At 33.5% G+C, this 27,020-nt stretch overlaps 2 protein-coding genes across 8 annotated transcripts in view; one reads left to right on the top strand and one right to left on the bottom strand.

The window, feature by feature from the left end:
* Positions 1 to 7,338: 7,338 nt before the first annotated feature.
* Positions 7,339 to 10,168, bottom strand: LOC134271147 (uncharacterized). The gene is made up of 3 exons (XM_062753395.1): positions 9,514 to 10,168; positions 8,330 to 8,348; positions 7,339 to 7,596 (listed from the first exon to the last, which is right to left on the bottom strand). The coding sequence occupies exons 1-3, from the start codon at positions 10,038 to 10,040 to the stop codon at positions 7,339 to 7,341; spliced, it is 804 nt and encodes a 267-aa protein (XP_062609379.1). The 5' UTR covers positions 10,041 to 10,168.
* A 7,011-nt stretch (positions 10,169 to 17,179) lies between these two features.
* Positions 17,180 to 27,020, top strand: part of LOC134271148 (mediator of RNA polymerase II transcription subunit 12-like protein) — a 39,199-nt gene continuing 29,358 nt past the window's right edge. For all 7 annotated transcript variants that reach the window (XM_062753397.1, XM_062753401.1, XM_062753398.1 and 4 more), the window contains exons 1-12: positions 17,180 to 17,323; positions 20,494 to 20,559; positions 20,816 to 20,854; positions 21,112 to 21,216; positions 21,350 to 21,430; positions 23,136 to 23,295; positions 23,902 to 24,071; positions 24,471 to 24,581; positions 25,013 to 25,155; positions 25,487 to 25,745; positions 26,145 to 26,244; positions 26,772 to 26,908. In XM_062753397.1, the coding sequence (XP_062609381.1) occupies positions 17,231 to 17,323; positions 20,494 to 20,559; positions 20,816 to 20,854; positions 21,112 to 21,216; positions 21,350 to 21,430; positions 23,136 to 23,295; positions 23,902 to 24,071; positions 24,471 to 24,581; positions 25,013 to 25,155; positions 25,487 to 25,745; positions 26,145 to 26,244; positions 26,772 to 26,908 (1,464 nt within the window). In that variant the 5' untranslated portion in view covers positions 17,180 to 17,230. The remainder of the gene's footprint in view (positions 17,324 to 20,493; positions 20,560 to 20,815; positions 20,855 to 21,111; positions 21,217 to 21,349; positions 21,431 to 23,135; positions 23,296 to 23,901; positions 24,072 to 24,470; positions 24,582 to 25,012; positions 25,156 to 25,486; positions 25,746 to 26,144; positions 26,245 to 26,771; positions 26,909 to 27,020) is intronic.

Here is a 27,020-nt window from a genome sequence, read left to right as displayed (position 1 = left end):
AAACTATAATTACTTTGAAAAGAAGGGTTTCTCTTTAGGATAAAACGGGCTTGAAGCTCGTGGGGTTTTGTAAAACCTTAATTTAAAATAAAACCTGCACAATTATGTAGGAATTGGTTAGTTTAAGTGAGGCCAAAGTATGACTTAATTAATCTTACTAGTCATATCATACTTTGGAATTTAAGAAACGCTGGTGTCAGGAAAACAATTAAGAATGTTTTTCGGTTTTTGTGTATTTTAAGAGTAAAACTAGGCACAAAAATATTGGTATATGTATATACCTGTAAAGTATGGCAGATATTAATATAAATCATATCATACTTTGAAATTTTAACATTGAAAAAGTCATACAAACCCTTTCTTAGATAAAAATATACAATTGACTGTATACTTTGTATTAATTTATCGGGAAGTATAATTATTTGACAAGAAAATTTATCTTTTATGGTGTTTAAGAATTGGCTTGTATTTAAAGTGATTCATCACATCTACTGAGTGCACATTGTCATGTTGATCAACTGACTACAAGTATCCAGTCTGGTAATCTGATTTTAAATATTTTTTGGTAATACAAAAATTGGCGAAAAGTTACTTGTATATTGTCATGTATTTTTTCTGTTTCTGCTAAATGTAAACTGCATTTTAAAATTAATCTCTTTTTTTACACAAAACTGTAAAAATGGACGACCATTTGATATATGTATGCCTGGAAATTTTTGGAAAAAAAAAATACTGTCATATCCTGAAAATGTTCTAAAAAAAGGAATAGGGATACACCCAATAAAGAAGTACTAACTCTGTTCATAAATAAGAAAATAAAAACTAATCTGACCTTGACTTTTTTTGATATTATATGAATACAAATTGTGAAAATGGTTTTTATTTCTGTGTAATTAACACTAATGGTAGCGATCTTCAAGGATCAGCATTTTATTGTCTGTTTGTAAATTCTTTAAATAACGTCCCTTTCTAATCTCGAGAATTTTTCAGTAATATGGAACCCGGAACGTTTATCATGACCATAATTTTTGGTTCCAGACTAACTTAGCTTCGTAAAAAAATGGAAAAGAAACAACTAAGTAGCTTATATGAAATATCTTTCAGTAAATGCAACCCGACGTTTATTAGAGATAATTTTTGTGCCAACACCCAAAAACTAAAACAAACAACTAAGTAGCAAAAATGTATGAAATATCTTTTATTGCAACCCGGAACGTTTATTATGAGCATAATTTTGGTTCCGGGCTAACTTAGTCCAAAAACTGGAAATGAAACAACTAAGTAGCAAATAGATATGAAATATCTTTCAGTAATTGCAATGCACGTTTATTAAGTAATTTTTGGTGCTTGGGTAATTCAGCTTGCCAAAATGGAAAACAAACAACTAAGTAGCTAAAATATATGAAACATCCTTCACAACCCGGAACGTTTATTATGAGCATAATTTTTGGTTCCGGGCTAACTTAGCTTCGCAAAAAAATGGAAAACAAACAACTAAGTAGCTAAAATATATGAAATATCTTTCAGTAAATACACAACGTTTATTATGACCATAATTTTTGGAGGTTAAATTTTCGTCATTAAGTGGAAAAGAAACATCAAAGAGCAAAAATACTTGAAATTGCACTCAGTATTATAACCCGGAACGTTAAATATGATCATATGATTTTGGTTCCGCGCTAACTTATCTTCGTCATAATGTGGAAAAGGAACTTCAAAGAAGCAAATATAGTTGAAAATGCGCCCAGTGATGCTAACCTGGAACGTAAAATATGATCATATAATTTTGGTTCCGTGCTAACTTACATGTATCTTCGTCATAAAAAGGAAAGAGAACTTCAAAGTAGCAAAATAGTTGAAATTGCGCCAAGTAATGCTTATCCGGAACGTTAAATATGATCAGAATTTTGGTTCCGGGCTAACTTATCTTCGTCATAATGTGGAAAAGGAACTTCAAAGTAGCAAAAATAGTTGAAAATGCGCCCAGTGATGCTCACTCGGAACGTTAAATATGATAATAATTTTGGTTCCGGGCTAACTTATTTTCGTCCTGAAAAGGAAAGAGAACTTCAAAGTAGCATAAATAGTTGAAAATGCGCCCAGTAATGCTAACCCGGAACGTTAAATATGATCATAAGTTTAGTTCCGGGCTAACTTATCTTCGACACAAAGTGGAAAAGGAACTTCAAAATAGCAAAAGATTTTAAAATAACTCTCAGTAATAGTCATCCAGAAATATGACCATAATTTGGGTTCCAGTCTGAGTTATCATAGTCATCATTGATAAACAACTTTTCATTTTGTGGGGCTGTTGAAATATAATCTCCATTTTCTTTTAAATTGGAGAAGGGGTGAGATTTTTAAAACACGTAGCGCAGCTACATGAACATTATTGCAGTTTACCTTTAACCTACATGTACCTGTGTAAATGTACATTTTTTTAACCTTCATGTATTTATTTAATATTTTTCTCCGAAGCAGAAATAATTTTTTTACCACATATCTTAAGCGGTTGGTGGTTAGGACATTCGTCGAGGTAACACTAATGTGCATTTTAATTCCTTTAAAACAAATAGCAAAAAAAAAAAAAAAAAAAACGAAAGAAAAGAAAAAGAAAAAAAAAGATTTTTTTTTTTAAAACTTGATCGTATTAAATTAAAAGCCGAGCCAGTTAACATATATTGCCTTTACTTTTCATATCTCAATTACTATTTTTTTTCTTCCGACGATTAAAAAAATTATCATTTTCATTAATTACACGTGCTTGACTTTTTTGGTATTAAAGGAAATAACCATACTCGTATTCTTATGTTTTCATGTTTATTTCATTACAGAATAAATCACATCATCATGAAATACATGTACTGTACCTACATGTATAGTATGAAGGTTAATTTAGAAGAAAATAAACCATATACGTAACATTCTTCAACAGTGAATCATATACATATTTCAAATGGAATATAAACCTTATCATCATGCCATTTCATCAATAATATCTAATTATGAAAAAAAATCTTTAATTATGAGGAATGGAAGCCGTGTTTGAGCCTCGACTTGGTGAAATGTCAACACGTGTAATATCATTTAAACAGAGAATTTAATTCCGTAAACACGGTAAATATATAATCATCAATATTTGTTCTTTACTTTTATCGAATTCTGAAATGAAAAAATTATCAATTAATTAATTCTTTGACATTGTTTCTTTAAATGTTAGTCTTTCGTAAACCCGGTCTTAAATTGTTTATCTCCTAACCATGCTCTTTACCTGTCTTTACAATGTTTACGGGTTTGCGTGCATTGAAGCGAGAGATTCACACCTGGCATGCACTAAATAAACAAAAGGAATTGAGTTGTAGATAACCGATTTGTATATATAAGATAAACAAAGCCTTATAATGCGATCAAAGTCATGTGTATCAGAAAGAGTATCATCAGGCTATTTATTCATCTTTTTTTTTTTAAATTGCTAAGTACAAAACATTGCGCGACGCACGAAAATAGAATGTCGCGGCGTCATGCTAAAACCTCAAGAAAAAACCCCACTACTTCCATGACTCAATGTGGAATGAAATCTGGACAGATACCGCGATTCAAAGATTGAACTCATGGCCGGAACCTATATTACAGTAAAATCCGGAACGAATATTATGATTTTAAGGTTCCGGCCGGAACGCGAAACACCCGGAACGAATATTATGCGACACCGGACAACTAATGGTTTATGGGAAATACAGCTTCGAAAATGTGTTCAAAAGTCAATTTCCGCCACATATCGTAGACGCTAAATATAATACATTTACAGTATTTCACCTGTATGGACAGGATTGGACAACTTAAGGTACACGGGTAATTCAGCTACCCATGCCCGGCGCGGACAATTTTTGATGCGCGGGTAATTCAGCTGCCCAGGCTCGCACAGCTAATGGCGATTGGGTAATTTTAGATGTCCAGGTCCGGACAACCAATAGTCACGGGAAATACAGCTTCGAAAGCCCGGCAAATCTATTGTGCACGGATAGTCAGCTAGCCAGTCCCTAACAACTAATATGGTGCATGGTTAATTTAGAAGCCCCTGGACCAAACAACTAATGGTGCATGGGTAATTTAGCTGCCTAGGTCCAAAAAACTAATGGGACGCGGGTTACTCAGCTTCCAAGACCCGTACAATTAATGGTAATCGGTAAAAACCAGCTGCCTTGTTCCGCGCTACTTATGATTCAGGGGTATTATTCACCTAAACAGGCCTGGAAAACTAATGGCATGGTTCTCAGGAAAAGCTGTCTAGGCCCAGACAAATTATGGTGCACAGATAATTCAGCGATCCAGACCCGAACAACTAATATGGTGCATGGTTAATTCAGTAGCCCTGGTCTATAACTAATGATTCACGTAAGATGTAGTTACCTTGGTCTTGAAAACTAGTTTTGTGGTGGTAGTTTAGCTGCCCAGGCCTGGACAACAAATGATACACGGTATATCCAGCTGCCCAGGTCCGAAAATTAATGGCGCACGGGTTATTCAGCTTCCAAGACCCGTACAATTAATGCCACGCGAGAAAATCAGCTGCCCAGTCCAGTGCTACTTATGGTTCAGTGGTATTATTCACCTGTACAGGCCTGGAAAACTAATGGCCAAGTTCCGGAAAACTAATGATGGCCGGGCAAAAGAACTTCGTTTTTCAAATTTCTTTGATCATAGCCGTATCATTTACCACTCTGGGGGCTGATGAGAAGCATGTGAGACTTAGTTTCGAACACTAGATAATACATCAATATACATAAAGGCATGTCCGACCGCAGGCTTGATTTGTTGAGATTAAAATACCTAAAATAAACCTATTCTCCTTGGACTTCATTAAGCTTTAATTCTTGTATTAATGTTTTTATTATTTTTTTAATCATCCAGATGAATATGATTAACCATGATAACAATGAATTTGTGTTTTCTCCCATCATTTTGTTTTAAGGGGGCCGACTATAGTTTCCATTGCGCAATATTTCGCGCATCATAGTAAAATGAAGCGTATTTACTGTTTTAATGAAACTTTTTTCGCTTAATTATTAAAATTAAACAAAATTAAGAAATTATAGGTATAAAAATGTAATTACAATTTGATATAACTGATTTTCTAACCGATTTTGCAATTGATAGGTAGGTTGACGTCGTTGCAGTGTGTTTTTGACGTTATGATAATTTGTAGCTCTTAAAGAAAGGGGTAATAAAAATATTATTAAAGAAAAAGTAATAAACATACGCTCTTGAAATTTAACACATAGAAATTTGAAAATATCTCCAATATTTTTATTATGTTTTCATGTGAATCCATTGTGGACATCGTATTTAGTAATACTCTATAAAAATAGTAAAATTTGCTAATTTTTGGCATTTTGAGATACCTCCTCTGGTAACAAGACGGTAGAATTTTGTGTTTCTTACATATATTGTATAATATAGTATTACTCATCAAATATTATAGTTTGAACAAAATGTCTATTGTAGTATTTATATAATTTGCTTTAAAGTGCTAAAAATTGGCATTTTCCTATATAAACCTATAGTAAATGTACCTGCATTTTGAAACGGTCTCTCAAAAATACCTGGACGGTAGATCTCCCCCAAATTTACACTTAAGTTAATGTAAGTTATATATGGTATAAAAATGAAGAGTTTCGCTATTGTAGTTTTCTCACAATAAAACTATAGTCGGCCCCTTAAGTGAGCAATCGGAAACTGACTGCAAAAATCGGACGTCAAAAATTAAAAAGAGTTCATTCAGACTTTAAGGAAGTAGCGTATACTTAGTAATCTAAATTTGACTAAAATAAACAAAATATTATTATCAGGTCGCAGGTTTTTGAAAATTTATGATTATTATGGTTTCCCTTCCACGTTAATCTTTCAAAATATTTCAAAGAGTAAAATTTATTTTCTTGGCGTAGTAGGGTAATATTGTGATAAAAAGCGGAAGAGTAGGCTGGTCCGTATGTTTATTAAAAGTTTTAAAATTAATTTTGATCTGTTTATTTTTATTGTTATGGAATATGCAGAGCAGATGATGTTTATAACATTTTAATACTTCCCAATGTAAACCTTGCATAAGTGACTGAAAAAATGTGCATCCCTATGTATTTACTATTAATTTAGTACTTGAAAATACATGATGTACTCCCTTTTCAATGCGTATAAGATGCATTCAGTGAAAGAATTTATACATCATTTTTTTGGCATTTTTGACTTGAATCCATATGTAAATGTTCCTCAATTGACTTAGTAGGCTTATAATTTTAAATACACATCTTAAATCACTATTTTGTTTTCAAACATTAAAAGAAATAAAACAGTAATACGTATCATCTGTTCAATATAAACATTTTTCTTTTACATGTATACCATAAGAGACCAACAATTTTCTTCAGGTATATATGATTAGAATTTGAAAATATGATACATTTGTCAAATAGAGTGTATAAAACAGACTAAGATTAACATATAAACATGACAAAAATGATCAAATACCGGTATCTCAATCTAATATAATACAAACAGCAAGGAAATAAGGTGTATTGCATATATTTGCTGCATTTTACAAATCTCACGGAACTTGGTGCATCATTTACATACTGTGAAGTGATCTTATAAAGCATATTTTCAAGTATACATGTGCGGAAGTATATGAAAAAGACACTCGTTCATGTCAATTGTACCTGATTACAGTGAATTCTGAAGTGTTCGATTTCTTCCTTGGTTACGCTTTTTCCAAGAAAATATATTTACAATTAAAATAGTTTCTATTTTGAAAGATCATCCCTTCGTCCTTTCAGCACAATTGAGGTGGCAGATTATCAGGTCCTAGTTACATATAAGTACTCCAGCTATCTTACAGTTGGTCTAAAACAACAAAATCGACTTAACAATACACGCATGATTATGATATTTTAATTGTTCAATTAAAATATGGGTATATCCATGGTCGTCGACATGTGATGATATACATTGTATAGTTATTTAAACAAAAAATAAAATGAAAAGAGATCTGGTGTTGCGTAAGGTTTTTTTCTCAATTTAATTTTTCTCTTAAGTTTACAATCTGAATCCATTAAGACACTAGTTATGTTGATGAAGACCTGTTGTATTCTTGTTTTATAGGGAGATGGTATTTGAATGACAAAAAATTAGAAGTATCACATGCCTTTTTACGGCCTTCTTCTTAGCTTTTTAAGATAAAATTCATCTGGCTTGGATTTTTTCTTTTTATATTAACTTTTATCACAATGTTAACATATGTTGGAAAAATTGTTTTCACCAGTGATAACCTTTACTGATGTGATTTGTCTATATTTGATCATTGAAATAAGCCCAGATCCCAAACATGGACATGGCCCACCACTGGATGAAGAACGCCAACACAAACAGCGACATGTTCCTGGCGGCCGTGAAGTTGGCGGATATTAGCTGGGAGCTGTCGCCGAGGTGGAGCCGCTTGGTTTCTTTCCGGATCCTGAGCCACGTTAGGATGTATAGGATGCTGTTCACCACGACAATCAGAACAAGAGGCACGGTGGTGAAGAACAGGTTAGCTATGGTTCCTTTAACGCCGTCAAAATTGGTCTGAAACAATACATACATGATATTTAAATTGTTCCATTAAATGGCGTATATAAAGGGATAATTATACGCTGATTAATCGCTTCAATGATATCCTTATCAATAATTAAGAGATCAAGGGACCAAAACGCCCAAGCCACCTTGCACAATAAAAAAACCCCACTTTTTTTTAAATTATTTTTTCTCTTATACAATGTGAATCCATAAGGACACTAATTATGTTGATGAAGGACTGTTGTGTTCTTGTTTTATAAGGAGATGGTATTTGATGTACCGACAGTAGAGAGTTCAGTGCCTTGGATCTCGGCCTTCTTAATCTTTTTCAAAACGTTCCTCCTACAATTTTACCTCTTTCTGATGATACACAAGTACACAATTAAGATACATAGAATAGTGCATCGTTTTTGGATGAACGGTGTTGCCAGGTGGTTACCAAAAATATAATTTTCTGTGAAATTCCTTAAAAACGCTACTCCTTCTACATGGACATGGCACACAACTGGATGAAGAACGCCAACACAAAAAGTGCATGTTTTTGATTTCGTGAACGGTGTTGCCATGGTTACTAAAAATAGAATTTTCTGTGAAATTCCTTAAAAACGCTATCCTTCCACAGTTTTTGTCTGATTTCAGGAACTTGGACACAAGTTCACTACGACAATCAAAACAAGAATAGGCACGGTTTTTGAAGAAAAGGTTAGCCATGGTTACAAAAAATGACGCCATCAAAATAGCAACTGAAACGGAATCAAAGAGTTTTGGTCTTTTCATATAACTTGGCACACAAGTAAAGGGATAATTATACATGATTAATCGCTTTTGATTTCGATATCCTTATCAATAATTAAGAATTCTCTGTGAAATTCCTTTAAAACACTAAGCCACCTTGCACAGTTTTGGTTTGTTTCAAAATAAGTTGGCACACAAGTAGACTTCACAAAGATACTTAAAATAGAGAATGGTTTTTGATATCAATTTGACTACCTTTACAGTGTATGTGTTTTTTCTTATATGTAATGACATACATGTGTATTTAAAAAAAATCATTTCAAATGCAGTTTCAAATATTTATCTGCTATCCTTTTGGTCCTGAAAATACGTTGTACTATCTTTTCATTTATATCATTTCATGATGTTTTGATTATTCATCTCAATATTAGTAAAAAAAATTTAAATGAAGAGACATTAAACAAAATAAAAATAAATAAAGGAAAAAACAATTCACCTACAGTGTAAATATCTGCATGTTTTAAACATTTTAATAACCTAGACAGACTGTGCCTCGGTGGTGCAGTGGTTAGAACGTTTATTCGCAGAGTGTGAATTTAATCCTTACATCGCTAAGGGTTTACGTCGTAGGATCGAATCACAATTAGGAACGTGTATAGACCGATCCTTTATATGAAACTGTACTGTGTTAAACCAATGTCCTTTGTCCGCAGTAAGTTTTTGCACGTTAAAGATCCCTCATTGCTGAAAGGTTTTAAGTGCTGAGTACAGGTCTAAATTTGCAGCCTTTGACCGGCAACTGCTGGCGTCTCATTATAAATGAAATGTTCTCGAAGGGACGTTAAATACACAAACATACATAAAAACAAACCTAGACAGACATAGTGATGTTCGGATCAATCATAAGATTTCACGAATCTGTCAATCAGGTTGACAAGTTTAAAACATTGGTTGCTTCGTAATTATTTTCAATGTTTAGTTATAGATTAGAGATTACGAATTTGAAGAAAAAGGAAGCCGAGTAGTGACATAAACATGTTGCTGGTGGAGCACGTGCAAATAGATGCATAATCGCCATGAAAAGAATAAGTTATACATTGTTTAACATATAGCTGCATTAGGTGTGTGAGGAAACTGAAATGAGAAAGAGATAAAAAGAGGTTCGGTACATACAATGTTCCATTTGGCCCAAGTTGTCCTAAGATACCAGCGAGGGCGGCAGTCGCAAAAGGTGTACCAAACGTCCATAGGAGAAGCCGATAATCCTTCTTACCAAACGGGATCTGCTTGTTAAAGTAGATCAAAATAAAGGCGTTTATGGCGACAACATTGACCATCAAGTTCTGAGCAGTAACAAAAACCGCCAAATTAAACCCGTAAAATTCGCAGAGTTCTTTGGGATAGACATGGCCTCTGACGATGACAATATGGAGATGGTCCGTGAAATGGGAGACGTTAAATCCTCCATCACAGAGGGCCAAATACACCACGAAACGCTCACTCCTCGTCCACCGGAAAAATGTCTTGTGGCCTTTGTGTCGAAATGATAGAAAAATAACAATGACTACGCAGATGAAGCTGGTAGAGATACATAACAAGGCCGGAATGTGTATGTAAAGAAACTGTCCGTTTGCCAGTCCGTATACTGGGAGATCGTATCCTGATCTCATAGTCTTTTCTGTTGTGCTGGACTCGTTCATGATGTCTCGAGTTTAGTTCATTTCTTCTGAATGGACACCTTTTTTATTTGGGAGACTGAAACACTTCCTCGACTTATCCGTCTAGCCTTCCCTTTTTAATTTATTTTTCTTACTGTGACTAGATAGTTTAACAAATACATAATGCCGAGCCCTTTCGATTGGTTGACATAGAGGTATTTCCGCCCAAATCACAAATAAGATCATTATATACATTTAAAGATACTATATATCTCGACCTACATTTGAAAATCTGAGTATACTGTCGTATCCTCAGTTTGCATAATTATACACTGTATATGTTTTCCGCGTCAAAATTATGAAAATGAATCTTTGTAGGACATTGTTTCTGTAGACGTAATAGCGGTCCACAAAACTTTGTCTTGTGACAACGATGGGATTATATGATTTTGGCCTTTGAAGTCAGTGATCTTAACACGAAGTAATCCCCTTATAATGGGTTTACATACTGTACATAAAGCATTTGTGTCCTTTCGAGTTGCAAAGGGCCGTTTAACTAACTTCCTGAGTGTACATCTAATATAAAATCAGGCAAAAATGTATTAATTTTTTTAGTTACCTCGATATTTATATCAGGTTACGATTGAATGCATGAATTATAATTTCATGAGTTACTGCCTCATCAATAATCCTCAAAGATGGTTTTAGAAAAATGGCCAAACTACCGCTAAAAAGACAAATAACCCCCAAGAGGTTCAGTAATAAGCATTAATTTTACATCCTTGTACCGTCCCAGTTTTTTTTTCTTTCTTTTTTTTTCTTTTTACATTTTACATCTGCTATTATATACTAGCTGCAGAACTGTAAAATATATTGACAGACCGGAGAGCTACAGTGCCACCCATTGAAAAAAAAAACAGTATGTTTATTGTGCACAAAAAGCTGAGCTTGGCTCAGGATTAATTTTTCCAAATACTCCGGTCTGTCAATATATATATTTTTTTGGAGAGGTACAGTTCTGCAGATATCCGTGTACTAGTAATTTCCCTATCACTGTCTCAGTATCAGCCAGCCTCTTACTGCCCCTATCAGCCACTGACTACCACTTAGTCTAGTCAAATTACCAAATTTTCCTTCAAAATGTGAACTAATTGCAACAGTTTCAAAACTTAGTTTTAATCAATCTATGATATGATCTGAATATATAACAAAAAGTTTAGAAAAATTTATACATGGGAAAATTGAAAAATTGAGGTCATTATTGGGACGTATTGTGTTCACTCTGATTAAGTGTTAAATAAACGAACAATGTAAAGTAGAAACTTCTATACTGGTTTAAAAAACATGTAAGTAGGGAAATAAACTTAACTGAATAAACTGAATTGGAAAAATATTAAATTTTGGTTACTATATGTGTTGGTTGCCATGGAAACAGTATAAATTGAGAATATCACCTACTTTTGAACAATGAACCTTTACAAACACGAATACAGTCACTACGTTAGTTTACACACATACTCAAAATGCACTCTTTTGCCATAAATGCTTCAAAGAAATAATTTAGAAGATTTATGTAAATAGATGGTAACCATGGATACATTATAAATGAATTTTACATGAAAAATTTCGGTATTCAGCAATGCTAAGTATAGCACGAATATACTCAATCACCAAAAGTTAAGAAACAATAAAAATGTTTTAATTCATATGAAAGTTGATATCCGAAAATAATTAGGAGAGATTTAGAGGGGTCAGGGGACATCCCCAATAAGAATTTTTTTTTTATGAAAAAGTAGTAGAAAATGCCCCCCCCCCCCCAAAAAAAAAAAAACCTGAATCCCTCCTGTAACTGAAAGGTTTTCCCCGTATATGAAGAAAATTGTGGGAAGATCTCATAGAACCCCATTCCTCCCCGAAATAGATTTATGTTTTTATTCTGGATTAGGTAGGTTGTTAATTTTTCTTTTGTCAAGCTGTTCCCCATAGATTACATTGTAGTTGTGTTGTCCACCCTTCAGAAAATTTTCTTTCAACTTTGACACCAGTTTTGAGTCCCTGCAATATGATTGCTTGGTAACTTGTATAAAATGCTCAGAAATAAAAAAAATACTCTGTTTACATCAGTATCATAAAATGCTTGTACACTATAATGAGTATGATGGTTCTTGCTTGATCAGAACTTGAACCAACCCCACACCCGGGTACCCTACAGGGTATTTCTTGTCATGAGTTTAATAAAAATGCTATCTTACTCATATCAAGTGGATCAATGTATTTCTTTTTTCCCTCCATAAAATGAAACCACGCCCTCCGGTGTGATAAGACCATAGCAACATTTAGTGTTGCTTCATGGATGGTGATATTCCAAAAAATATTTCAAGATTTTTTTTCAGTGTAACCCTCAACTACATTCAATAATATGAAGATAAGACACGTTTAAGGATAAAATCTGAAATTGTTATCCCTTGAAAATGATCATTGTTGACCAAGATGTAGCCGAATCAACAGTAATTGAATTGCATTGAGTACAAAATATCGTGAAATGTGCGCGCAAAGGTCCTGCGCAGCTAATAATTATTATATTGTTACCCTTCTTAAATCTTAATGTATTTCAAACCGTTGCTATGTAATTTTACTTGAAGAGTGTGGGGGCAGTTGAAAGCACACAGTAGATTATTTTATTCTTATTGATAAAAAAATCTAAGGTCAAATTAAAGCACTTACATAAATGGAATGAAGTAAAAGAGAGCAAGCCAAGTATTTGTTTCAAGGAAGAATTAAATGTTAAACTCTTGGTAGATACTGGTAGTCAATTTTTACTTGTTCAAATTCATATGTAAAAGTATTATTAATGTTTGTTATATTTTCCCAAATATTTTTATCCTAACAGTAATAGAAATTATAATACTTTGGCTTTAATCTAGGAATTCACCCGCATGGTGCAGTGGTTAGAGCATCTGCTCTAGAGTTGGAAGTAAGGAGTCGATACTTACGTCGTGGGTTCGAATCCCACTGTGGGATGTTGAGACCGGTCGGATAAGACCGTATAAACCGAGGTCCCGTGTCGCAGTAGGCACTGGCGCGAAAAAGATCCCTCACTGCTTAATGGCCCTAAGTGCTGAGTATAGAACAAAATGTGCAGCTCTCCACCGGCAAGTGGTGGCGTCTCCATATGCATGAAAAATTCTCGAGAGGGACGTTAAACAATATACAATTATATAGTAGAAAGATTCACGTCCATCTACTTTTCTTTTTTCAATGTTGAGAATTCTTATATTATTCTTATATTAAGAAGTGACTTTGAAAGTGTTCCAGATTGTTCACATTCAAAAGCATGCTCATGGAAACGCCGTTATCACCAGTTCCCATAGAATGGAGCTTCAATAAGTGCCGCATCAGGCATTTTACTGTTGCAAAAATGACTATATGATCTACAAGGAGAAGTTAAGTTTTTAAAAATGGGTTTAAAATATTTTAAAAAGTTACATTAAGAATTTTAAAAAAGAACATTTAAGCATTTAATTATGTCTAAACGATTCCATTTAAATTATTTCCATTACTATAAACATAATGCAGCTTTTGTACATGTATAGATGCATGGTGCAGTCTTTATAGAGAAAACGAAAGGTCAATATCAATTGGCTTTTTATATAAGGTTCGCTACTCTTTACAAAAGCAATACGCAGTAAATCTGTAGAGCAAAAAAATTGTTTGAATCACACAGTTCAAATTTAAGTTCCAGAGATGCCTGAATGGAATTAAATATTTGATTTTTTAAACTTAGAGACCTTTAAATCAAATCCTGTTCATATGATTGCATAAATTCTGTACTCTTTATTTCAAAATGATAAATTTCTATAAATTTTCTAGATATTTAATCAAAATATATTCTGTGATGATGCATGTTACAACTCTGATATACATTGTACTTGTCTGATAAGCTTCCTTGCAGAATTCTTTAGAAAAGGCTGTTTTGACGTATTTTGTATACAAACTGTGTTCCATACATTTTTTGTTTCTTGTGTATAAATTCCAAAACTACTGGGGTATAAATCTCCATCAGGTGTTTACAAATAGATTGAAAGTAAACACATTCACATTTAGGTATTTCACATACATGTATATTGTGAATACAAACAGAGTTCCATACATTTTGTTTATATGAATGGTAATTGCAACCATTATATATGTGTAGATGATATTTGGCCGGTGTGGAAGTCAAAACTTCACTTCTTTGAAAATCAAAATATATAATGTTTTGGATTTAGTTTTGACTGCATAACAAACTACAGGTTAAAACAACAACTTTTAATGCTAATTGGCTATTGTTTACAGGCTGTCTGTCATAGAAAGCTCATATAGAAAAAGTACGGTGTGCAAATGGGTAATTCTAAATTCATATTGATCCCTAATTTTAATCTTTCGATTTCCCAACTTTCCCCTGAGTGAATTTTTCTAAACTTTTTATATGTGAGTTACCAATAGCTTATCTACAAATCAGCATTAATATATGAACTGTTGCAATTAGTTCTCATTTTTCAGTAGAATGACTAGACTAACTGTATACTGTTACCGTCTTCTGTCAACTCCGGATGGCCTTTGCTGATACTGCCACCACCAGCTCCCGAATGTCACAGCATTTTATGGGAATAGAAGTCCCTGATTAAAGGAGTCTTCCTGTTAGGTTTTGATGAAATTACATTTTACTTAGACCTTAACGAGGCTGGGGGGTGGCAGCCATTTTCAGACTATTTCTATCTCCTTTAAAAGGAGAGCTCCATATAAAGATATAGAAAATGATCAAAATTTAAAACTAAAATTTATGATTTTTTTTCTTTGTCAAATGAATGTTGACAGCTTAAGATACCATATCTAAAAAAATAAGTTAAATCTGGTGGTTACTTTGTGGTTAAATTGTTGACCCCCCAGCCTCCTTAACCTGACCCTTGTTCTAAAATGAAATTACATTTTACTTAGACCTTAACCTGACCCTTGTTCTAAAATGAAATTACATTTTACTTAGACCTTATCCTGACATGAAATTACATTTTACTTAGACCTTATCCTGATCCTTGTTCTAAAATGAAATTACATTTTACTTTGACCCTATCCCGACCCTTGTTCTAAAATGAACATAGTAAAAACTATGTTTATGTATGTATATAAATGGATTGATATTTGCATAAATATATATTTGCATATCCACTGCACTCTCCCACTATGAACATGCAGCCAGCAACTGCGTTCATAGGAGTATAGACGCAACTGCTTCTGCTATGAGTGCAATTGCTCTAGCTCACCCGTGTAGAACAAGTTCTACTACACATGTGTGTGGTGTTGAGAAGTATATATATGAAGTGTTTCGTAAAAGCTTTAAAAATAAGTTTTTAATAATATTTTTTGGAAAAAAAGGAATTCAGAACAATTTAAATTGCTGTTTGATATCTTTAAAAATTTAATTTTGGTCAATGTATTTAATTGTAATATAAAACTTTTAAAAAATTGACTAGAACTCCATATTTTTATTTTTTCGTATCATGCATACTTGTACAAAGAACGATAACTCTTCACACTTGGGTAATAACATATAAAGAGATCTAGATCTATATCTTTTTCAAGAAAAAAAAATAAGAAAAAATACCAAAAAAAAAAAAAAAAAAATCACAGAAAAGCATACTGGAGTAATAATCATTATAAAAGCATTCTCATTTTTATCATAGTGTTAAATTACTTATTTTTGTCAGATGATTTCAATAACGTTGATTTCAATGACGTCACGACTGCATCAAAACAAAAATTAAGAGAATGTTATGACGGTGCTGCTTGCATCCAGATAACTGTGTTTGAGAGGGAAATACTTTATAAATTGTGATTTATTAGAGAAAAGGAGTATTGAACAGGTGTACTGATTTTAAAGCCGTATGGTTTTCTTTACTGAAGACAGAAGAAGCTGCGTCCTTATGTAAGTCAGGATTTCCTCTTATATTCTTGAAAACATCAAAGAATGCAAATATAAGTAATAAACAACGATTATTTAGTGAACATGGCGTAATGAATAGCAATAGCTCTGCTGGCATATTTTCCATGATGCGCTAGCGCGCATCATGGAATATGCCAGCAGAGCAATTGCTATTCATAACGCCATGTTCACTAAATAACGTTGTTTATTTCTTAAATAACATATAAAATACTTTTTACTTTGATTCCTTTCCTGTTTGTACATGAGAAAAGTAAACACGGAAATTTTATTTAAGAATTACATTTTTTATGACATAGATACAATCTTAGTTAAAAAAGATAAATATTCCGGAGATTTATCAATTAATTCATCTGCATTCATATTTTAAAATATAAGAAGGAAGGTATTCTATTATTGCTGTTTCTTTTTCAATATTTTTCACTTCTGGTTTATAAAATTTAACAAAAAGGTATTAATTCTAGTATTTAAACATTGATTTATTTCCGTCAGTCGAAGTACATGTAATTTCGACTCTGTATACGTAACTAACACTGACTAAGTACCTATTGAGCTTTATACAGCCAATTACTGTGATTATTCTTCCTCAATATAACGGCTGCATGGGAAAATAAGCTACTAACAAAAATATACATGGTACATGGGCACACACCTATCTATTTTGAAAACATATGAAAGATTTAAAGCATTTATGTTAGTGAAACACATGTATTTTCCCAGTGCAAATGCATTCTTTAAATTAAGAGTTGTCTGTCGGTAGGCTTCTAGCACCTTCGTCAAGTACGCTCGGTGTACATGAGTCTTGTACAAATTTTAATTAAACGGCTAAAAATTGAAATTAATATAATCATTGTTATTTTTTTGTAATTACTGATAGATCTACTGATAGATCTAAGGATCATCAATTAATTTTAAAAATATATATATTATCCCTAAAACCCATTAATTTTCAAGGTTTTAGGGAACTATTTCGCTGGGTGAATATTACAACTTGATTAAAAAATCCTCTTTAGTGGAAATATATTAAAATTTTCAGAAAATTGAAGTGTGCATCGTGACTGAACTTAGATTCTGTCCTCGCATCTCGTCCAATCCCTTACCCTTACAATGTTTTCAAGCATGCCTGAAACTAAGATTAGTAATGTTTTATATAACGCCTAATAAAGTCACCGGGTCTTCAAAACGCTTTATATTAAGGGATCGCGCGATATACTTTCAAGCGTTTTTCAGAGGAAAAATAATGGAGTAAGTAGAAATGTCTTCATTTCCATCACAAGAAAACAGACCTTTAAAGAAGCCCAGGCTCGGGCCTCCTGACGTTTATCCTCAGGATACAAAACAAAAAGAGGTAATTTAGTTTCAAAAATTCCCGAGAAGAAATGTAGGAGCGACAACACGATGTTATAATAAAGACGAGCAGAGATGCTTTGTGGTTGCCATTGTTTTAATTCAATTTTGAATTTTTAAATGCATTTATAATTGAAACTCCGTGAAAATAATGAATGACGATTATTGTTCTGTTTCACTTAGAATTTCATTATGTGAAATCCAGAAGATTAAATTGCTGTAAATAATTTATTATTATTTTTTTTTAAGGGGGATGTCCGGCCACCTTTAGTGAAGTGAGAACAAAATGTAAACATTTCTTCAAATGGCTAAAATACATTATATTTTGATCAAATTTTAAGTCCTTATGATAAAGATACAATAAATATGCATAATTGAATGCATGTTGTGTATATATAATCTATACTTTTGCAGAAAAATGCTTTTGATATGCTCTTTAGAACTGCGCAGCTACAGAATTCAGCAGAGCCTTAAAAAATCCAAAAAAATACGCAAACTGTGCATTAATGTTCTCTCTACAACCATTTGTTGAGAAAATGACTAAATTTTGCACTTTTAAATGATAATTTCAAGTTCAAAACAAGGCACCGTTGTCTTCAAAAAGAGTGCAAAGAACCATGAAAGTAGTTCATGGATAGCAGCACGTGGTCTATTTTTAGCACAGAATTTTGTTTTCCAGACCTCTTCTTAATATGGAGGGACATAACTATCTTTAAATGTAGAAGAGAATTACAGTTGCAAAATATTTCAAATAATATGAACACTTTTAAAAGAGGAAAGATGTTATAGTGTTGCTTGAAGTAATTTATTTAGTATTATTATCGAACAGTTGTTAAATAGTGTACGTATTGATATAAAAAAAAATCTTAAAGTCTTTGATTCCAGGTAAGGAAAAATAAGCACCATCAAAGTTAAAAATTAAGAGTTTGTAAGTTTGCCATAGATAACTTACTAGTATATCATCTATCAAAATTTTAATTATCACCTATGAAACACAAAAGAAATAAGACACATATAATCGATATGAATGACCTTGTTTTAATACCTACTAGTACGAGGGGTGATCAAAAAGTTCGAACTATCTCTATATCTACAAAACCACAATTCAGATTAGAAACATAGCCAAACACAAGTTCTATAAATAGCATATGCTGAAGTTTTGTTCCTTGTTTGTGATGTCACAGTCTGAAAATGACGTCATGCAGTTACTTGTGACGAAAATTCTATTTGCCCATATTGTCAAAATTAAAATTTTACAAAGAAAAAAATCAACATAATTAGATATTTTATACCATCTTTAAAATGACGTTTGGTGGTCCTCTAAACTCAGGGAAAAATTATTATTTATAGGTGAGAAAGAAATTCCTTAAAATTCAAACATAATTGTTGACGGAAGAAAAAGAAAAAAATATCATTTAATGGGATGTAAAAAAAAAAAAAAAAGTCAGGCCATTTGGACCAGGCAGTAGATCGGGAGAGAGGGCAACCAAATATTTTATAACAAGTGGTCTTATAAGGCTAGTACATATTCCATCACGTACTTAGTAATGCAAAATTTTTTAATCTTTTGCACTATTTTGAAAAACAAACATAGGATTTTCGGGGGGGGGGGGGGGGGGGGCTCTCTCTTTTTTTGCGATGATAGACATAGCATATGCAATGGACCTTTCTTTGCAAACATTGTACTCGCTTCTAATTTTCAAAGAAACAACTTATTTAATATATTTTATCAAGCTTCGTATGTTCAATGAGCGAGAGCTTATAACGTTGTCAACATAATGAGACATGATGCGTTTTTATGTCCAAACATTACTCCATACAATGTGTTGGTCATTGCAAACAATCTAGCTATTTATGTGAGGTGCCTGAAGGAAATCCTATAACTGCCTATTTTTTCTATCTAACTTCTAAACAAAATATACATATGTACCAATTTTCGAATGTAAGACAAGTAATTACAATTTGTTTTTCATGCACCGCATATTGTTTAACATTTTCAAATTAAATGCTAAGCATCCTCCTTGCAGTGCCCCATTTGAAAATAACTTCTAACGCCACAGAAAAAAGACCCGCTGTAAACACATATGTTTAGGACATTTATATCTTTTTTTCTTGAGTTTTAAAGAAACCAACAAATTATCAAGACTTGTTCCATGAAAAATTAAATATAATCATGGTAATAAACGGATCTATCCACAGCAGATATTTGCACATGCCAACCACGTGCTCAGTGGAATAATTTTATCGAGGAAACTCGAACTGTAAACAGAACAGTTTTTCCCGATTTGCTGGAGTGGGGTTAAAATCGCGTTTTTTCATTAATCAGATGATGCGATGCAACAAATAAAAGTAGTAAGTAATATAACCTATTGATTATTACTTAGTAATTTCTTGTCTTGGTGTTATTATGGTCGCATTTATTATAAAATCAATGTTATTCGAACTCTGTGTGACAGAGGAATGGCGGACGAAATAAACACATTGCCTCAGGAAGACACCCATATGAAAAATCAAATTTTCAAGAATTATGGATAATGACAAGAAAAAAGCGAAACAAATGGTTGTAGCCATATTATCAATGAATCAAACTTACACCATTTTCAAGGCATTTATCATCTCGTAAATGCTGTAGCTGCGCAGTTCTAACATGATTAATTTCCTCCTAATTAAAACAAAATAAACTTAATTGTTTACTAATTTTGGTCTCTAACAGTAGGTAATTAATGCATTAGCACTTTGAGTAACTTTGGGCTAGTTTAGTAGGGTATTAAGCGCATTCTTGGTATTTCTTATTTTACACCAGACTACATCCAATATGGCTTGTACATCCCCCTTAATGACAACGAGTAAAAAGTGTAACATCTTGTCAAGAGAACCCAGAAAATGTCAATTTTCAGTAGTTTCCTAGGGTATAAAGTTGATCTTAGGACATTTTTTGTGGCTGACTTTTAACAATCACAGTTGATTTCATTTGAGGCACTCAGCAAAAGTAACTAGACAACCAGTGCAGACTCGAGGGGCCCTTGCAGCACTGTCCTGGGCAGTCTACAATGCACACCAATAAACCCCTGCCCCATTTTGTTTTATTAATTTCATTAAGGATTACATTTCTTAAGTTTATTTTTTCATTATTGTTCATGCTAATTCATTGTGTTTTAATATTCTTTACAGGATGAGCTAACAGCCACAAGTGTAAAGCATGGGTTCAACAACAGCCCTCCTATTGGTTGGGATGAGGTCTGTAAATTATTTATGTTTTTAAAAACTTGAGTGGTAGAGTCATCAATATACAAATGTTATACAAGTACGAGCATCATAAACTGATCAAATTTTATTAGCAGGATAAACAGGAAAGAATTTAGACATATTTGACATGTGTGGTTATCCAATAGATTATCTAATCAAATGTATTTTTAAACACTAGAACAAAGGTATATCACCGGCATGTAATCTACAAAATACTTAAAATGCAATTTTTACCTTTATTTTGTAGTATGGGTCGGCAAGAAGAGAAAACATCAGTCAGGAAAAGGTATCTACAGGGGGTTCAGAGAATGTAATAATGATTACTGACCCTGACATGATGAATGTGCTGGAAGAATAATTCAAAATTTTCTTATTTCTTGTGCATAATTTAAAGAAGCATAACTAATAAAGCTAAAACTTTGTTAAAAAGAATATTTTACTGTATATATTTTATCTAAGTTAATGTATGATAATTGAGGTAATGCATTTATTTATGAGAAAATTGTTATGTATATTTGACCAATAAAAATGTTTTTATTTTAGTTTGGCAAAGATTTCATATCAGTGCTCAACAAAAAGACTGAGATTAACACCTTTCAAGACACGACAAAAAAGAAACAGATGCCAACAAAGGATATATTTTGGCCAGTAAGTTTTTTGCAAATCTTTTTTCACTTAATTTAAGTTAAGGTAGAAAAAGTATCGTAGAAAAGACAACAAAGTTTTGTTTATTTCACTTATTTTGAAATCTGTTATTAATTAAAAACGTTTTCTGTAACAGGCTGCCAAAAATCAGAGTGCCATGAGAGCCTGGTTTAAAGATCTGGCAGGAAACAAACCACTGTCCCTGTTAGGAAGAAAGGTAGGTTCTTAAGGTTCTGTTTTAAGTACATCAAATTTAAATATTTTGTTCAGAACCTATCCCACAACCTCAGTCCATTAACCAGATATCGAATCTTTATATTTACTTTTATTAATACCTTCTTTTCCCTTTTATTATGGTGATATAAATTTTCAGCTCACCTCGACGAAGTTGAGATGAGCTTATGCTGTACCCTCTGCGTCGGTGTTAGCATCGGCGTCCCGTTAAAGTTTTAGGAGCAGGTCCATTCCCAAGTAACTATAGACCCTACCTGGACCAAACTTGCATGGCATGGATGATGCATCTAGGGATAGACACTACCAGACTTGCCTCGGATGTTGGATCTGACCTACATTTTCCAGATGAGTGACCAGGTTAAAGTTTTAGGAGCAGGTCTATTCCCAAGTATCTATAAGCCCTACCCGGACCAAACTGGCTAGGATGATGCATCTAGGGATGGACACTACCAGACTTGCTTCGGATGCTGGATCTGACCTACATTTTCCAGATGAGTGACTAGGTTAATCCCAATAAACTATAAGTCCTACCCGGACCAAACTTGCATGGATGATTCATCTAAGGGTGGACAATCGAAACTTGCTTCGGATGCTGGATCTGACCTACGTTTTTCAAACAAGTAACCAGATTAAAGTTTTACGAACAGATTAATCCCCAATGAACTTTAAGACCTATTTAAACTGAACTTCCTTGAAAATTGTTTTCAGGATAAATACTAACTGTTAAGAAAATATGTTGTGAGATTTGCATTACTTAAACTGATAACATTCGTCAAGGTGAGCTTCGTAATCTTTGATTACCTATGTTTTGTTTACAAGTGCCCATATTTACCTTTTTTTATTGTGAATTTACGTGTGTTAACAGGTACCTAAATTTACCTTGTTTTATTGTTATTGTACGTTTGTTTACAGGTGCCCACATTTACCCCGGTTTTATTGTGATTTTACATTTGTTAACAGGTGCCCACATTTACCCCGGTTTTTATTGTGTTTGTACGTTTGTTTACACGTGCCCACATTTACCCAGGTTTTATTGTGATTTTACGTTTGTTAACAGGTGCCCACATTTACCCCGGTTTTTATTGTGTTTGTACGTTTGTTTACAGGTGCCCACATTTACCCAGGTTTTATTGTGATTTTACGTTTGTTTACAGGTGCCCACATTTACTCAGGTTTTATTGTGATTTTACATTTGTTAACAGGTGCCCACATTTACCCAGGTTTTAATGTGATTTTACATTTGTTACCAAGTGCCCACATTTACCCAGGTTTTATTGTGATTTTACATTTGTTAACAGGTGCCCACATTTACCCTGGTTTTTATTGTGTTTGTACGTTTGTTTACAGGTGCCCACATTTACCCAGGTTTTATTGTGATTTTACATTTGTTAACAGGTGCCCACATTTACCCGGTTTTATTGTGATTTTACATTTGTTAACAGGTGCCCACATTTACCCTGGTTTTTATTGTGTTTGTACGTTTGTTTACAGGTGCCCACATTTACCCAGGTTTTATTGTGATTTTACATTTGTTAACAGGTGCCCACATTTACCCGGTTTTATTGTGTTTGTACGTTTGTTTACAGGTGCCCACATTTACCTTGTTTTATTGTGTTTGTACGTTTGTTTACAGGTGCCCACATTTACCCCAGTTTTTATTGTGTTTCAGTTTGTACGTTTGTTTACAGGTGCCCACATTTAACAAGAAGGAGGAGGTGTTTTCCACCCTGTGTGAGTTTTCGGTGCCGATGACGAAGGCTGCCTGGTTCATTAAGATGACGGCAGCTTATAACGTGGCCGTCCAGGAGAAGATGAAGCAACGTAGGCAGATGGTGGACCAATCCATGGGTAAGGTCACTGGGAAATATAGTAATATAAGGTCACTGGGAAATAAAGCTCATATAGGGTCACTAGGAAATATTGGTATTAAATATAACGTCACTGGGAAATATACAGTACATGTAAGTAATGTAAGGACACTGGGAATTATTGGTAATATAAGGTCACTGGGAAATACGTAGGTAATACCTCTTTATTATAAAATGGGTCTCTGGGAAGTGAAGGTTATATAACATGGATAAGGTCATTGGGAAATATAGGTGATATAAGATCACTGGGAAGTTTAAGTATAAATAGCTCTTTATTATAAAAAGGATATGGTCTTAGTTGAACATAAGTAATAACTCTTTATTATGATATAGGTAAGGTCTCAGAGGAAATTGAAAAGAAACTTTAAAACATGTATATTGGTAGTCTCTGCAAAATGCAAAAAGTACTAATCCATTATATCATGGCTAATTTACCAAAGAGAATGGAAAAGAATATCACTTCTGGCAAATGATTATGTCTCAGTTTAAGAAATAAGAAAAATGCTGCAGGTGCTCTCTTGGTAATAAATTGATTAATGATTTGCCATATACCAAATTAAAAAAAGACAACTGTTGTTATTTTCAGAATGGTGCCAAGCCATCACTAAATATCTGCGGGACCAGATTCAGAAGATACAGGAACCACACAGTGGCCCCGGCTCCACCGCTGGCTTCCTTACTGTGTCCCAACCAGACCCCAACCAGGCGCTTCGACAGTGGCACTACACCTGTAAACTGGACAGACATATGTATGATGTAAGTAATACACAGGGACAGACATATGTATGATGTAAGTAATACAGGGACAACTATCACCTGTATGTCAGTGAAAAATGACAACAAAACATCTAAAATGGGAAAGTGAAAGTAGTATATTTTAATTGTACATATAATTGGTTTAGAATTCTTTTTAATATTTAAAAAAGAATACGCAATGAAAAGACCATATTTTACATCATGAATTAGTGGTTAGGTATATTTAAAAAGTCTCTATATGTGAGTCTCTAGTATAATTATCATTTATTGAAAAAATAATCTACGTAGATTTTTTAAAATTTAAATTTCTGAATGAGAGAACAAGAGTAAGAATTTTTCCAAAAATGAATAACTTTTTTAATTTTACTTGGTGTCAAAATTTTGATTTTCTGTTGTAAGGAGGGGCTTTTGGACAGATTTGAGTTCTTGAACTGGTTAATTGATCTCATGGAGAAAATGAAACAAAATGAGGATACAGTCTTCAAGCTTCTGATGGCACAGATTTTGCTGGTGAGTACAATTGATATTGTTTCATAGTTTGACTGCTGGAGGATAAAAAAAATGAAATTTCATACTCACATGTATATCAATGGATTCATTTCTTTTTTAACGAAATACCAGAACTAGTATCACAAATCACTTTGATATAACAATAGTATTGCAAAATATTGTGACTTTATAATCAACATATTCACCTTATCATGCTTATTGCAACATTTTATCTCAAAAATATTTCTTTGAGCTTTTTATTTTAAAATCACAATATCTGTAAAATATTTCTTTATTACCTAATTTACTTTCAGAAGTGCTAAAAGAAGTGTTATGTACATGTACATAGTGAGATTTAAATGTTGCAAAAGCATGTGTACATGTTTTTATGAAATTGATAAGAAAAGCTTTTCATCATTAAATATAGTTTACTATTGGTGTCCATTTTTCAGTATATGGAGGAGATAGCACTCTCTGTAATCTTGTCCAGAAGACTGTCACATTTCTCAGCTAAAAAGATTGCCCAGCTGTGTAATGAAGCGGACTGCATGCCCCCTCGAACCGATTCTCCCATGTTGACCAATGGAACCACAGGGTAAGGGGTGCACATTGTACATGTATATACATCTCCCCTCACAAGTGACCAGTGTCTGTCTGATACCAGCATCATCATTGTCCAACCAAGTTAAGAACAGGTTGTTGTGCGAGGCTCATTGAACAATAAATGTTGGTTTGCCATGAGAAACAGTAGAAAAGTATATCAAATCATACTAACATACATAAAAGACTTACATTGTTTATAATTTCTCTCCTTTTACAAATTGAAAAATTTGCAAAAAATGTGTTTGCAGAAAATATATTCTCTCAAAGATAACAGCAGTAATAAATGTGTCTATTGACTAATTTCACTTTGTCTATTTGTCCAGTATAAGCAGTAATCAGATACTTCCCCAGAACCCCCTGTCTGCGGTGTTTGCCCTGTATAACAACTGTCCGCAGCACCGCGGGATCGTCCTCAGTCTGTGTGCCACGGTCCAGATCGTGACCCTCCTCTGCCCCACCGCCCTCGTCTGGAACAGCCTGGGGGACGGCAAGAGCTCCTCATTCCTCTGTGGATCACCACTCGACCTGCTGCCCTGTGCCCCCTCTAGTCTACCTATGCCCCAGGGGCCGCAGAACATGCAGGTAATATTCACAAAACATCTTTTCTTGAATCTAATGAATTTAAAAAATGATTTGCTTCCTTTGACTGTAATAATAGAAATAATGGCTGTCGCTATTCAGTATTGCAAAAAAAACATGTAAATACTTGCAGTCTAGAAACTATAACTTCCAAACTAAAAAAAAACAAACAAAGATGTTTTATTATTTACATTCATGTCTGTATAAATAATTGTATAAAATATTAAGTTACATGTAAATATCATATACAGTATATTAATTTGTACATCAATTTTTATTTCATTGATTGAAATGCACACTCCATTAGAAATCTTTCAACAGGTTGCTTTGAAAATACAGGTGTAAATAGTGAAGATATTATGTATTAAGGTAGATATTTGTTTGCTTGTTCCCTGTACACAGATCAGAGCCCAGATTCGGATGTTAGAGAACCAGATTAGACAGAGAGGGAGAGCCGCCGAACTCAGATGGTCCTCAGACAAATGTCAGCAGTCTACCAAAGGTACTTACAGTAATTAATAATTACATAATGTCAGCAGTCCACTAAAGGTACAGACAGTAATTAATAATTACATAATGTCAGCAGTCCACTAAAGGTACAGACAGTAATTAATTATTACACAATGTCAGCAGTCCACTAAAGGTACAGACAGTAATTAATAATTACCGTACACAATGTCAGCAGTCCACTAAAGGTACTTACAGTAATAAATAAGTTACACAATGAAGCACTGGTACATTGTCTTTATGTCCCCGGATCGAAAGATCCCTGGGGTATATTGTTTTTGTCCTGTCTGTCTGTTGTCAACTTTAACCATGCCCATAACTATTGTGCCGTCAAGGGTAAGTGTATACCACCTCAGTCTAAGTCCCACTCCAGAATTGTGTTACCATCGGGGGCATAGTGTTTCACAAACACATCTTGTTTTCTTTCTTGCATGTACAATGTACTCATAGAAAAGTTACTAGACTACATTGTTCAATACAAGTGAATCATAGAATTCTTAAATTTTATTTACTTTTTCTCAGGGAACACTATAACGAGAGTGTTAGAAGTTCTAGATACCCTGGACAGACATAATTTTGACAAGGAGGATACGGTGAATTCTCTGGACACGCTTTATCACAAGATCTTCACAGCTAATCAGGTCAAGGACAGTTCAGAGGTCAGTTACAGGGGGAGGGGCTTCCTTTATTGTTAAACGAGGTACTGATAGTATATTGTTACAGGGAAATCTAGTACATGACTGCTGTATCAGGTAGATTATAAACATAGGC

Source organism: Saccostrea cucullata, unplaced genomic scaffold (genome assembly GCF_032062105.1).
Source record: "Saccostrea cucullata isolate Sc308-1 unplaced genomic scaffold, CSIRO_AGI_Scuc_v1 ctg185, whole genome shotgun sequence".
Lineage (NCBI taxonomy): Eukaryota > Metazoa > Mollusca > Bivalvia > Ostreida > Ostreidae > Saccostrea > Saccostrea cuccullata.
This window is presented reverse-complemented; position numbering and strand designations above follow the sequence as displayed.

Excerpts from the sequence above, each read along its gene's own strand:
- LOC134271147 (XM_062753395.1), bottom strand. The coding sequence starts at position 10,040 with ATGAACGAGTCCAGCACAACAGAAAAGACTATGAGATCAGGATACGAT.